This window comes from Rosa rugosa, chromosome 2, assembly GCF_958449725.1.
Source record: "Rosa rugosa chromosome 2, drRosRugo1.1, whole genome shotgun sequence".
NCBI classification, from domain to species: Eukaryota; Viridiplantae; Streptophyta; class Magnoliopsida; order Rosales; family Rosaceae; genus Rosa; species Rosa rugosa.
The window spans coordinates 66541275-66554983 of record NC_084821.1 but is presented as its reverse complement, the minus strand read 5'-3'; the positions used below and the strand labels follow the sequence as shown (position 1 = coordinate 66554983).

General features: G+C 39.4%; 1 protein-coding gene across 1 annotated transcript; it reads left to right on the top strand.

Annotated features, from left to right (window-relative positions):
- The first annotated feature begins 289 nt into the window (after positions 1 to 289).
- LOC133731331 (uncharacterized) lies at positions 290 to 2593 on the top strand. Its single transcript, XM_062158728.1, has 3 exons — positions 290 to 402; positions 1609 to 2006; positions 2395 to 2593. Exons 1-3 carry the CDS (start codon positions 290 to 292, stop codon positions 2427 to 2429), a joined length of 546 nt encoding a protein of 181 aa, XP_062014712.1. The 3' UTR covers positions 2430 to 2593.
- The last annotated feature ends 11116 nt before the right edge of the window (positions 2594 to 13709 follow it).

Sequence of the window (13709 nt, the reverse complement as noted above, 5' to 3'; positions counted from 1 at the left end):
AAAGGAAAAAAAGGAAAAAGGAGTAAAGAACTTAAAAGCGGGAACTTTTAGTAAAGAATACCTTGGAATAGTGTTGCCTGAAAAGTGTCGGAAAGTCGCCGGAAAAGTGTTCGGAAAGTCGCTGGAAAAGTGTCCGGAAAGTCACCGGAAAAGTGTTCCGAAAGTCACCGGAAAAGTGTCCGGAAAGTCGCCGGAAAAGTGTCCGAAAAGTTGCTGGAAAGTTGGCCGGAAAAGTGCTCGGCAGGTCCTCGGCAGATGTCGGCAGGAGCTGTCGGCAGGTGCTCGGCAGATGTCGGCAGGAGCTGTCGGCAGGTGCTTGGCAGGTGTTCGGCAGATGTCGGCAGGAGCTGTCGGCAGGTGTTCGGCAGGTCCTCGGCAGATGTCGGCAGGAGCTGTCGGCAGGTGCTCGGCAGGTGTTCGGCAGGGCTTCGGCAGATGCTCTCGGCAGGTCTCGGCAGATGCGCTCGGCAGGTGCTCGGCAGCTCTCGGCAGGGCTTCGGCAGATCTCGGCAGCGGTTCAGCAGCGGTTCGATTTTTCAGGTGGCCGGTTCAGGTGGTTTCCGGCCGGTTCTGGCGGTTTTGAAACCGGTTCTGGACTTCTTGGATCAAGGGCTTTGATATGTTATAGGGTTTGGAAGTTTTTTGTAGGTTTGGAAAAATGACTTCGATCGATGATGAACTTCCTCTACTCTTATCAATTTTTTATTCTAATTCTAGAGCAATCTCGTGCTGATAACGTGTTGAAGAACAAACATAAATTGACACAGAGAGAGAGAGAGTTTAGAGGCAGAGATTTGATGTTGTAATGTGTGTATTATTCTCCTCACATAAGAGTAGGGGTGGGCGCGGTGCTGTTCGGTTCGGTTTGAGGCCCAAACCGCAACCAAACCGCTTTTTTCGGTTGGCCTATATATCAAACCGCAACCGCATTACAAAAGGGCTGAACCGATTATTTCGGTTACACCATTTTTCGGTGCGGTGCGGGTCGGTTTCGGTTTGGACACTACAAGAAAATGACTCTTTTACCGCGCACATTTTACGGCGTGCATCAATGCGTGCCGTAATAGACATATATTTAGGGCGCACTTTTACGGTATGCCGTTAATACACTTTTTGATATGGTCTTTTACGGCGTGCATCGTTAATGTCTATTTTAATTTGGTCTTTTACGGCATGCATTAATACACGCCGTTAATGTCTATTTTAGTTTGGTCTTTTACGGCATGCATTAATCCACGCCGTTAATGTCTATTTTAGTTTGGTCTTTTACGGCATGCATTAATGCACGCCGTTAATGTCTATTGTCTACTTTAGTTTAGTCTTTTATGGCATGCATTAATGCACGCCGTTAATGTCTGTTTTCGTTTGGTCTTTTATGACATGCATTAGATACACGCCGTAATAGTATTATCTTTTACAGCCTGCAAGTATGTGCGCCGTTAATGTGGTTTTTAATATGATTTTTTACAGCATGCATTAGTGTGCCGTAAAAGTAAAAGGCGGGAAATTTTCACCAAAATTTTTATTTCCCTCCATCTTTTTCCTCTTCACTTTCTAATTCTATTTTTTTTCATTTCATAAAACAAAACTTTTCTCTCTCTCCGACAGACCTCAGTTTTCCATCTCTTCCCACCGCCGAGTCGCCGTTCAGTGGATTTGCTCCACTGCCGAGTCGCCGGCCACCTCCCAGCACCACCACGTTTTCTGCTCCTATCATCGAGATTCTGTGGATCGATTGAGCTCCAAATTAAAGAACATTGAAGTGATCACGGCTCTCGGAGATTCGGGCCACCGGAATCCGGGTCTTGAAGTTTCTGAAACCCATTTGGAGAAAGTTGAGAACTTTGGCCTTGTCTTGCTCATTTGCTATCTTGGGTACCGGAAAAGGCCACCAAGCTTCAGTTACAGAAAGCCACCCATTACTCTTCCAAAGATCTTTGCTTTCAACTCTTTCCTCAATCGGAAGCCAGTTTGCTTGGATCAAGAAGCTTCGACCAGCCAAGAAGGTAACTTTTTTCATCTGGGTTGTGGTAAAGTTTTGATCTTTATGTGAAAGCATTCCTCAGCTGGTAATTTTTTTGAAAAAGCGCGAATTCGTTGCTAAGCAATTTCAAGAATCCATATTTTTTGTTTGTTTTATTGGGTGTGACTTTGATTTTTTCTAGGTTTTCTTATTTGTTTTTATACCCTGATGTTATTATTCAGGAAGACATTTGAGACTTGGATTTATATATGCTCCATTTATCTCATTGAAGGTGAGTGTTCTTGGAACTTCTGGACTGTGCATGTCAGGATCATATGTTGAGTAAACAGGGTAGCCACAGAGTTTCAGATGATTTTACTGTAACTGGAAGATTTCCTGTGTTTGCTAATCATGTTTGTAATTGAAATGAGGTAGACAGAACTCTCCCAGAAACCTTGATATTTAGGTTTTGATGGCAGTTAATAGCATCGATCAGGCTCTGAGATAGAGAGGTTGGACTGAAAACGAGTAGGACAGGTTTGGTTTCCTAAGCTTATTTGCCAGATTTGAACATTTATTTGCCGGATTTGAGATTTTCAATTTTGATTTGATGTCATCGTAGGTTGCTGGGGTGGGAAAGAGAAGAGGAGGGGTTCAAGATTGTGGTGGACTTAGAGACGATACACCAGGGCCTTGCCTATTCCTAATAATCAGGGGATGAAGAAGAGGATGAAGAGCAGCAATATCATTGTTCAGATAGCCAAAAGTTTGAGGAGCAAATTGTGTCTTCTTGGTGCCTCTTTTGGGATACGGACTATGATCTGGCTTTAAATCATAGTCCATTCTCAACTCGATAGGCGACCATTCTCTATAAGGTTATTATTTGATTTCCAGTTTTTGTTTTCTGATTATATTTCATAGTCTGTGTTTAAGTTTTGTTGTTTGTTTTCATGTGTAATTGGACAATTCTAGAATTAATGGTCATTGACTAAGATTGCTCTTGCTACTGTCTTGCTATTTCAAAATTTTACATGACAGATTTTGTCTGAGCATTTTCATTGTAATTTCGCAACCCTTGGATTTTCAGTTAATGCCATAGAGATTGGTAATAAACTTGAGCTTGAGCTCCATTGAGTTGCTTTGCCCATAGAGATTGTCAAAATCTTCTGAACTGTTCTCTACTCTGTTAGTTTGTTTAGATAACCATTTCATCCATATGACTATAAGAAAAATATTAAACACTTTTAATCATAGGGGTCTGGATCAATAGAGTCAAAGATTCTTATCATAAATACCTGCTAAGATAGAAGGGAAGCTGTCTAGAAATTTAAAATGTAGGTTTGATCGGTTACTCTAATGCTGTCAAGAAATATAATTTTATATATTTTCAGCTATGAATACATGGAAATAGGCAAGTGCTAAAAATACAAAGAAAATACTTTCGGTTACTATGATTGAACGCATCGAAATACAATTGCTTAAAGAAACTACTTTGAGTTTCTTGAAAGTAGTTTCTTGAATTTTGCCCCAAATTTAATTTTTCTGCACTTTTGCAAATAGGGTCAAGCTGTTTAAATTTTTTGATTGATTATTCGCAGGTACCAGCTCTGGAGCACAATGTAAAGATACAAGAATGTACTAGCAGCGGCTTTTTATCTGCGAAACTGGTATGTGCTAGCAGCAGCCTTTCATCTAACAAGTCTGAAAGATTGGAGAAAGTTCCACTGAGTAAAGTTTTGATTTGGGGTGGTAGGGGTAAGAGGAAAATGAAAAATGTAATGAGAAGCAAAGCAAGAAGCAGCTCCTTATTTGAGAAATAGTTGAGAATTCTTACTGTTGTATAAATAGTTGAGTAATTCTGACTGTTGTGCCTTGAACCATATAAAAAAGATGGACAATATAAAATAATCATGATAATTAAAACAAAATTTATTCAGATGAGTTGTTGATAGGTAGAATTGGGTTTTTTGTGTAGTTGTTGTTTTAAGATTTGGGCTTCTGGAGGATACGCCATCAAATAGGTATGAGGAAGGGTGTAATGTATTTAGTACCTGCATCTTTTGCCTTCCTTAAATTCTGATATACTCTTTTTATTTATTTATTTATTTAGAAATACTGGAAATTGTAATGCCAATGATGATGGGAGTCCTAATGAAAGTGATCGGAAAACGCTACGGCCACCAAGTTGTTCCAAAACATTCAATGTTGAAACTAGCCATGCTGCAAAAATTCCCATGAATTGAGCATATCCTTTTTTCATATTTCTGATTAAATATATGTATTTTCAGCACCTTTCTTATTTGTACTCCTATATGTTTAGAGTGAGAAGCCACTACCAATCTAGAATCTTTGACACCTGCTCACATCTGTTTGATGGCTTATCCTCCAGAGCAAGGTAATTCTTTTTCCCAATTGGTGACCACTTTTTTCTTACATTGTCGACCACTTTTTTCTTACATTGTCAGAGATGTTTAAGATTGAATGTTCAAGCTTTGTAAACCTTTTTTTAGGTTATGATGACTGCTTTGGTATAGACTAGGGACTAAAGATTTCCCAGGGTTATTTCTTTTTAATGTTAATGATACTTCCTGAAATGGTCAAGTTTTGATTGCTTTGTTGTAATTTTGATGTTGATTAGCAAAGCTTTTTCATCTTTGGGTTTCTCTGTGCCGGTCTTAGGTTCTAAAAACAAGTTGGATGACTATGTTATAGATTATAATAGCTTTTAATCCCTTTTATCATAAGTTTTCTGTAACTGATTACCCTACTTCTTTTCCATGATCTAGCTTCGTTGCTGATCGTTTTTCTTTGCATTTTTCAAGAGAGGCTAACTTAGTCTTCTTTGGGGACTTTGAAGAAAAGAACAGAATTTTAGCAGGGTAGAGGGAACCCAATCATAGTAAGTGCTTATTTCTTCGGTTATTAAGTTTACTGATGGTACTGCTACATGTGAAATACATTGACATATCTAATATCCCAGTGACTTCACTGATTTGTTCCAACTCGCCTGCACAAAGTATTTCAATGACGTAGTAGCTTTGCAAAATCCGAGCCAAGTTTACATTTTCATCGACTATGAAATTTGGGTTTGTATTTAATTATTGTTTCATGGGAATTGCAGAAAGATTTGTTAGAAATGCCTATATGATTGCTCAGTTTAAGAAATATAGTTTAAGTTTTGTAATTTAGGGCTCAGTTGCAGTTCTGCAATCTAAAATATTTGGTAGCTTAAAATCAAGATTTGCAATATAAGATAGATAAGCCCCTTTCATGTTAAAGCTCAGTTCTGTTTTTCTTCGGTCGTTATAGGGTCTGAAGACTTTCAATTTGTCTAATTTCTGTTTGGTATGGTTTGTTGCAGTTAGCTACCATTTGACTGGATCCAGTGGATTACTATTTGATAGAGCGCGCATGAATTCCTCTGCTGGTATTTTTTTTTTTCCATCAACAATGTTTGATTTTTCAGAGACGTAGCTTTTTTGGTTTGATTAGGTAAATATTTGATTTAACAACTACATATCTGTTCCCAACAGTCTGATTTGTAAAGGAGGCATTCCATTTTAGTAGCTGGGTTGTCATATAGTTATCTAGGCATTGCAATGATTATTTTCATTGGGATATATAGCACCAAGTACACCAAATTTCAGCATCCTTATCTTTACGGACTTGCATGTTCGATGATCAGAACTGGGCTATATATGGGCAGAAATGGCCAGCCAAATACTGCTTTCTCTGTTTGATGACCAATTTAGAAATGTGTTATTACTTGAAACATAATTAACGGAATAAAGAATGATTAAGAAATAGAGAATTGAATAGATCTAGAGATTTTCTGGTTCTTACTTCTTAGTTTCATTTTAAATTATCTGAGTTTTCATTTAGCATCAGATTTCATTGCATTGTTGGAAAGTCTGAAAGAGCTGCACTTATTTTTGCTAGATTTTGGGGTTATATACAGGTTCTGTTTTACAGAGTTCATATTTCCTTGCCTGAGTTGAGAGCCGGGGTTTTACTTTTGGTGTGATTGGAGGAATGGAAAAGCACTATGGATACTCTCTCTTTTAGTGTTTGTTGTTTATTTTGTGTTTTTATGTCATTGATTGTTTTCAGAAAAGTTGTTGTGAAGTATTGGATAATTGAACTTGTTACTGTTACAGGAAAATTGACATCTTCATATGTATGTTTAACTCAGATGGTCATCTGCTATTAGATAGTTTGCTGAGTACTTGCTTTCGTTTATTATTAACTGTGCTTTACATTCATAACAGGGACTTCCAGTTTTTGAGGTTTCTATTAACATTGCTCTACTGATGATAAAGTGCTCAAAGTGATGGTCAATTGAGAGAATCTGCATTTGGATAGTTAAATGTTCAAAAGATGATGTAGTATATTTTGTAATATGCTATATTCTTAACATAAGTTTAAACTCAAGTTTGCTAGAAATTGTACTTGGTCTGTAGCAGATTGGATATAAAAAGTTTGTTAAAACCCTTTCTATTATCTATGATATATATGCTGTTTCACCTGTACTTTGAGGTTAATATTATTTTTGCTCAAGTCATTTTGTTAGTTGATCATTTTTGGATTATGAGCAGCCAGGAAACCTCTTTGCCACAAAGACTTTTATGGCAGGTTATGTGCGTCGTGAATGACATATAAAAATTGACAGAAAAGCTTTTTACAGCGTGCAAATTGGGCCTTAAAAAATTGGGCAACTACTTTTACGGCATGCAAAAGTGTGCCATAAAAACAGTCTTTTACGGCGTTCGTTGTAGGCCGTGAATAAAGTCTTTTATGGCATTCCCAGTGCGCCGTAAATAAGTGGTCAGAGAGTCATTTACGGCGTGCTTTCTTGACATTCACGGCGTGCAAACATCCCATAAATCAAATTGGATTATTGAGGAATGTCTTTTACGGCCTGCATGGATGCACAATTACGGCCTTCTTATGCACGCCGTTAAAGAGGAATGTCTTTTACGGCTCCGGCATTTACAGCCTACTTTTTTGCACCGTAAAAGGGTATTTACGGCGCACATTGTGGGCGGTAAAAGGCTGTTTTTGGTGTAGTGGGATCTATTTATTAATTTCAACTAGAAAGAGAGGGCCAAAATCAGGCTTATTTTTACCTAACAATTTCAATAAGACATAAATAAATTTTGAATGCATTTAGAGTCCACACAAATCGGTAAATGTCACCCAAATATCAAGCAACTTGCAGAAAGACCATAGCAACTTATTACACACACACACACACACACACATATATATATACATATATCAATGATCAAGCAAACATAGCAACTTATTACAAACTGAAAACCTAATTAAAAATGGATTTCTTATATATTGAAAACCAACATTTCCATCAATAGAGAAATAATAAATAAATAAAATGTAATTAAAATAAATTCGGTGTGGGTCGGTTTAAATCGGGCGGTTTATGACCCGAAACCGCACTCGAACCGCTTTTATACGGTTCGGTGCGGTGTGATCATAAAACGACACCGTTTTAGTTCGGTGCGGTTACCGAACCGTTTTTTTGGTGCGGTTCGGGTCGGTAACCGCATTTTCGGTACAAAATGCCCACCCCTACATAAGAGGGTATTTATAGGAATACAAAGCTAGTGTGAATGCTCTAAGAGAAACTCAAAATGATAACTAAGCTCATCATCAAACAACAGCTCATGGCTGCTTCAATGATGATTTATGCCATGCTTGTTATCTCTTTACAAGCTTTATGCTACATAAGTCTTCATACCTATGTTTATACACTCAAGTACCTATTTGTACATGATATAGCCATCATACATTTATACATTATACTACAACACAAACCAAATTAATCATCATTTGCTACTTCAAACAAGAAAGAAAAAAAAAAAAGGGAAAAAAAAAAGACAAACAAAGCAAAACCAAAAAAGCAGACCAACAATGTCTGATCTAAAGCGAGAGAGAGAGAGAAAAAAAAAAAAAAAAGAGAAGAAGAAACAAAGGAAAACCGAGATGAAGTTCATCCTTTCAATTAGGAAAAAGAGATCGAGTTCATGTTGAGACCAAGCCCCAATTACCACACCAGGCCAGTAATCTCAAATATCCCCAGACAAAGCCTGAACAACTAGTACTGCAGTACAATTCCAGTTTGCACCAACAGCATCAGTTTGCAGTTTGCACTCCTTGTCTTCAACCTTCAGTAGTTGCAGTTTGTATTCATCTGCATAGTGGCGGTCCTGTGCCACGTGTCTCCTTCTTGTTACATATTTGTATGCTTCATCCCCAGTTTGGGCTATCAATGAAATGCATTCTCTTTGAATTTAGTTGTTTTCCCTTTTCTCTAATTGTGCACCTACCAGTTCATTTTCCCCATCATACGAAAACTGGCTGTGAATCAATGTTGAACACTACTAGCAAAATAACAACACACACGGATTTACTGTAGTTAAAAGCCACAGATATCCGTGTGAAATAGAAATACTAACAGAAATCCGTGTGTCAATTTTGAGATGGCACAACTCTCACCTCGGTTGCCAATCACCTCAAGGCACAAATCATGCATGAACTACCAACACACATGAAGCATAAAACCAGAAAACTTTTTGATAGAAAAAGTTTGAGATTTGATAATCCTTCAAGAGCTAAACAAGGAACAGCTCATGAAGAATTCTCAACAATGATTTTGGCACAATACTTTCTGAGGATGAAAGATCAGAAAGCTCTTTATAAACTTAGCAGATATATATTTTCTGTTCTGGTGTCCCTACCCTAACAACGTGGAAAACACGTATATATAAGATATGAATGAACTAGGGTCTCCCAGGGTTTCTGCTACGGAAAGGCTTTTCAAATGAGGTTTTTATCCATGGATTAAAATCAGACGTTTGAAAGGAAAAGCCCATAAACCAATTTAAGAAAGTTTGAATGCTTTGGATAAAACCTTCTAAAAATTCACATATCAGTACATTAGGATTGAAAAGATTTTCCCATCCTACAATAGGATTTAAAGACAAGTTCAATCCTAACCACTTGACAAGTATGCGCATGTATGCAAGACATACCTGATTGATGAGAGTTGTACATGAAGTTTGAAGCATTCCATTCTTTCAAGGATCTAAGAGTAGAAAGCTATTACAAGAAAGAGAAAAATGCACCAACAGTCCCTCAACTCTTGTGTACCGGCCAGTTTGATACCCAGACTCACAATGGTATCAATGTGATACCTAGACTCAAAATTTGCTATCAACGACATACTTCTGTCAAATTTTTGTGACGATTCTGTTAAAGAGGTGACGTGGCAAGCATGTGGAGGGAAAAAAAAAAAGGGAAAATGACCAAAATAGCCCAGTTTGATAGCTTCATTGACTTATCAGTCCTCAAAATTATTTATTTATTTATTTAAATAATTCTTTTTATTATTTTTCTCTCCTCTTCCTCTTGTTCTTCCAATTTTAATTTTTTTTCCTTTATTCCTCTGCAACAACGCACAACCGGACCACCAGAAACTCGCTTGATACCCTCGATTAAAACCAGAAACCAAAAATGATGAGAGCTCGTTTGCTCTCGTTCGCTCTCGGCTTCTCCTCCACCGAAGCTGCAATTTCTCACCTGATCTGGAAAGATCTTATTGTCGACCGCACCGCTCTTTCCTCTGATGTAAAACCCAATCCAACCTCACCAAACTCACAACCGGACCAGACCCAGAAAAAAAAAAAAAAAAAAAAAAAAAAAAAAAAAAAAAAAAAGGACTCTCAACCAGACGTTTCTTTGCGCCCCGAACCCAAAAACCTGAAAAAAAAAATGGGCAAGGATCTGAGCGACGATCAAGTCAATTCGATGAAGGAGGCCTTCACCCTCTTCGACACCGGCAACGACGACAAGATCGCCCTATCCGAATTGGAATCCTAATGTGGTCCCTGGGCGTCATCTCCGACGATGATTCGTCACCGTCCGCCTCCGCCTCCGCCTCCGACAAGTCACGCGCCCCCTTCTCGAATCTGTTCTCGTTGGTCTTCGGCGACACTGTCAAGCCTCTCCAGGCTCTCGCCCAATTTCTCGGTCCCCGCAGATCTTCCTCGTCGGCAAAATTCGCTGAAATGGAGGGCCGATTTCAGGTCAATACTCAAACCCAGAAGCATTATAACTCAGCTCAATACTCAAATCTCCAAGAACCCACAAAAACCCAACTGTTAAAACATACACACCCCAAGTTAAAACGAGAATCACAATCAAACAAACCCCATTTGGATTCCTAGAAACCCAAATCCAGATCGGAAATGAGAATACAAATTCGAGCCGAAATTTTTTCATGAGTTCAAAATGATTGAATGGGAGTTGAGACTTACCGGAGTAGTTGTTTTACGGGTTCGGGTTTGTGGGTGGCGGCGAAATCTGAGAGAGACGATAGAAATACAAAGGGAGGGAAGAAAGAGGATGCAAAAATTGAAAAGGGAAGGAAACTCCGAATTAAAAAAAATTAAAAAGAAAGAAAAAAAACCAATTAGGTCTACTATTTGGATAAGAAGACATGTTTGCCCCTTTTTTTCCCTCCACGTGCTTGCCACATCACCTCTTTAACAGAACCGTCATGGAAATTTGACGGAAGTATGTCGTTGATGATAGTAAATTTTGAGTCTAGGTATCACATTGATACCATTGTGAGTCTGGGTATCAAACTGGCCGGTGCACAATAATTGAGGGACTGTTGGTGCATTTTTCTCTACAAGAAACGATGACTCTTGGTTGTTATGCTTAGGGAATGCCAATCAATTAAACATTGCACTAACGAAAGCCTGAACAACTAGTACTGCAGTACAACTCCAGTAATTTGCACCAACAGCATCAGTTTGCACTCCTTGTCTTCAACCTTCAGTAGTTGCAGTTTGTATTCATCTGCATAGTGGCGGTCCTGTGCCACGTGTCTCCTTCTTGTTACATGAGACATTGCTATATTTTGTATGCCTCATCCCCAGTTTGGGCTATCAATGAAATGCATTCTCTTTGAATTTAGTTGTTTTCCCTTTTCTCTAATTGTGCACCTACCAGTTCATTTTCCCCATCATACGAAAACTGGCTGTGAATCAATGTTGAATCAACTGTCTCAGATATCTAATTTGCCAAGGCCCCCAGATGCTTTTAGTTAGTCTATGATCTAGCTAATTAGTCCAATAAGCATGGAGCAACCAAGCAATGCTGACGCCGACTCTGATACTCGGCCAAATATTTACTTCCAGGAAATTATAGGATTGGATCAGCTAGTTGACCCCTTGTTCAATAAGAGGTACACTGCAAGCATATCAGTCTTCCCACAAAGGATTGGTTTCTACATATAACTAAGAAATGCTATTATTCCTGTTACCATTACTCGAAGCAATTAGTCCTATTCTTGTCACCATTACTCAATCTCACAGTTCCATATCCATTCGGGATAGGTGATGGCTGCTATCTACCAGAAGTTCAACATCACTTGTGACCCATCCAGAAGTTCTATTGATGAGTGATGACTCTAAATGAATTCAATGAAAAAGAAAACTGCATTTCTTGTACATATATAGCTTCTGACAATTACATCGTGTGAGAAAGTGGACAAGTTCTTAGCATTCCTTGGTTCAAATTTTTTTTTTTTGTGTACTGCTATTCTTCGCAAAAACGAAAAAAAAAAAAAAAAAAACGTAAAAACTTTCATTCTTTTAGTCCAGACACGACAATTTTTGACATTTCCCTGATTTTATCTATAAGTTATTTTCATTAATTATTAAGTTTAAAAGAGAAGCAATAGCAGAACAACAATGAAAAGTTAAGAAATCAACACAACACTTACAGACGGCTCTTATTTAAACGGGCTAAACACTGTCCCATTTAACTATATATATATTCATTCAAACAGGCCCTTGAGGAAAATGCTCCGTATCCTCTGCCCAATTCTATCAAACCCTAGCCGCCATGGTTGGGGATCTAAGCAACGCCGGTCGGCGATCTCACCAAGCGGAATCTCCCTCTCCGCCTCTCGCTGCCTCATCGCGGCAACCAAACGACGATCTCGTTCGACGATCTCTCCATTGGACTTCCTCTCCACAGTTTGTGGGGGAGAGAGAGGGTTTTGCAGTAGCCGGATTCTTGCGCTGGAGTCTCGTGACTGGGAAGGATTTCGATCAAGATCCAGATCGGATCCGACCGAGCAGGGCAAGGCTCAAGGCTGGTATGAAGCTGGCAGTATGGGTGGGGATGACGGCCACACAGATGCAAATTGTCCAATCATGGCAGGGACGAAGTTTCAGTTCCCAATGGACGACTGCGACGGGCCTCGTGTCAGTTACAGCGGTGGAGGCGGCTATGGTGCTTCCAGGTGTGACCGCTATGGTGGAGTCTGGCTGGATCAGAACTGGTCTGATGGGTCCGAGTGAATCGACGAGGGGTATGGCGAGGCTCGCGGCGGCGAACGGAGGTGAACTGGAGAGGTGTCGGCGTGTCTGGACGCTGATCGTCGATTGCCGGAACAAAGCTTCAGGGATTGTGCGGGTGAACGGTGCAACAGTGGGCCAAACCCAATCTGGGTTGGGTGTCAAGATTAGTTTTGTGGCCCAAGTCTTGTTTTAGGTCTAATTCTGTTTGGGTGCCCAAACCTTCTTGGGTGTCCAAACAAAGTTGGCTTCAATTCTTGGGCTCTGGATCTATGTGGTTTCGAATTTGGGACCCGGGAGGATGGAGTCAGCTAAAGAACTTTTAATTTTTTGTCGAACTCTGCCTATTTACTATGTTCAAGTTTTGTCATAGTTATAGGTTTGCTTCTAATAAGTGAGCACTGGTTGTCTAATGGGTGGTGCTAGCATACCACGTCCTAAACTTGCCCTAGAGTTGGCAAGGGAAGGTATGTATCCGTGCCATTCTGGCTTGAGATGAATGGAATTGATTACCTTGAGATCAAAAAAAAAAAAAATTTAACTATATATATACTTATATAGTTCCTTATGCTAAAAACACACAGGATAAAATTCTCACAGAAGGCACTCTTTGCCGATCTAAATACTGCTTTACAAACAGGAACCCACATTAATCAAGTACATGCATCGTCTTCGTCGTTAGCATCAAGCTTATGATATATCACACCAGGCTTTCGAAATGTCAAACTCGAATCATAAGGATTTCTTACTGCACGTCCTTCCCAGCTTCCATCATGGTACTGCAGTGGCCCGCCAGTGGGTGCAAACTATGATATAGCCCTCGCCAACAGGTGTGTCCTTGGGGTTTGGAATACACTCCAAGTACGGGCAATCATATGACCAGTGTTCCTCGTCCTTCATACAAACTTCACAATGTTTAAATTCTCTTGTTCAGGTGACACAAACATGTTAGCATCGACACCATGAGTCGGGATCTCGTGATCCACATCGATCTCTCTCGATCGGAGCTTCGGCGCCGGTGGGGAGCGGTTTTGGTTCTGATCGGAGATAACTAGTCTTTCAAGAGACATGGTTATTCATTCATGCCCAGAATTGGGTTCTGATACAGGTCTTAAAGAGCGGGAGTTCTATTCCCACTCGGAGAAGAGAATGAGCCCATTATTCACATTTCCCTGATTTCGATTCCATAGACTTTTTATTTAGTTTCCTACTTGATCTAGGTTTTGTTTTCCTAGCCAGAAATATAACTTGGACAAGGATTCCTTCCTCTTCTTATCCTACAAGGAAAAGGATTTGCTTTCTTTGATGTTTTAGGATCATTGATTTTCCTTTCAGATATGGGATAGTACTCTATA

What these genes read in the sequence shown, in the direction of transcription:
- LOC133731331 (XM_062158728.1), top strand. Translation starts at nt 290, where the DNA reads ATGTCGGCAGGAGCTGTCGGCAGGTGCTTGGCAGGTGTTCGGCAGATG. An exon ending in TCGGCAGGAGCTGTCGGCAG is followed by an intron (nt 403 to 1,608) that starts GTGCTCGGCAGG and finishes TCTCTCCGACAG; the next exon opens with ACCTCAGTTTTCCATCTCTT. An exon ending in AGCTTCGACCAGCCAAGAAG is followed by an intron (nt 2,007 to 2,394) that starts GTAACTTTTTTC and finishes AATTGAAATGAG; the next exon opens with GTAGACAGAACTCTCCCAGA.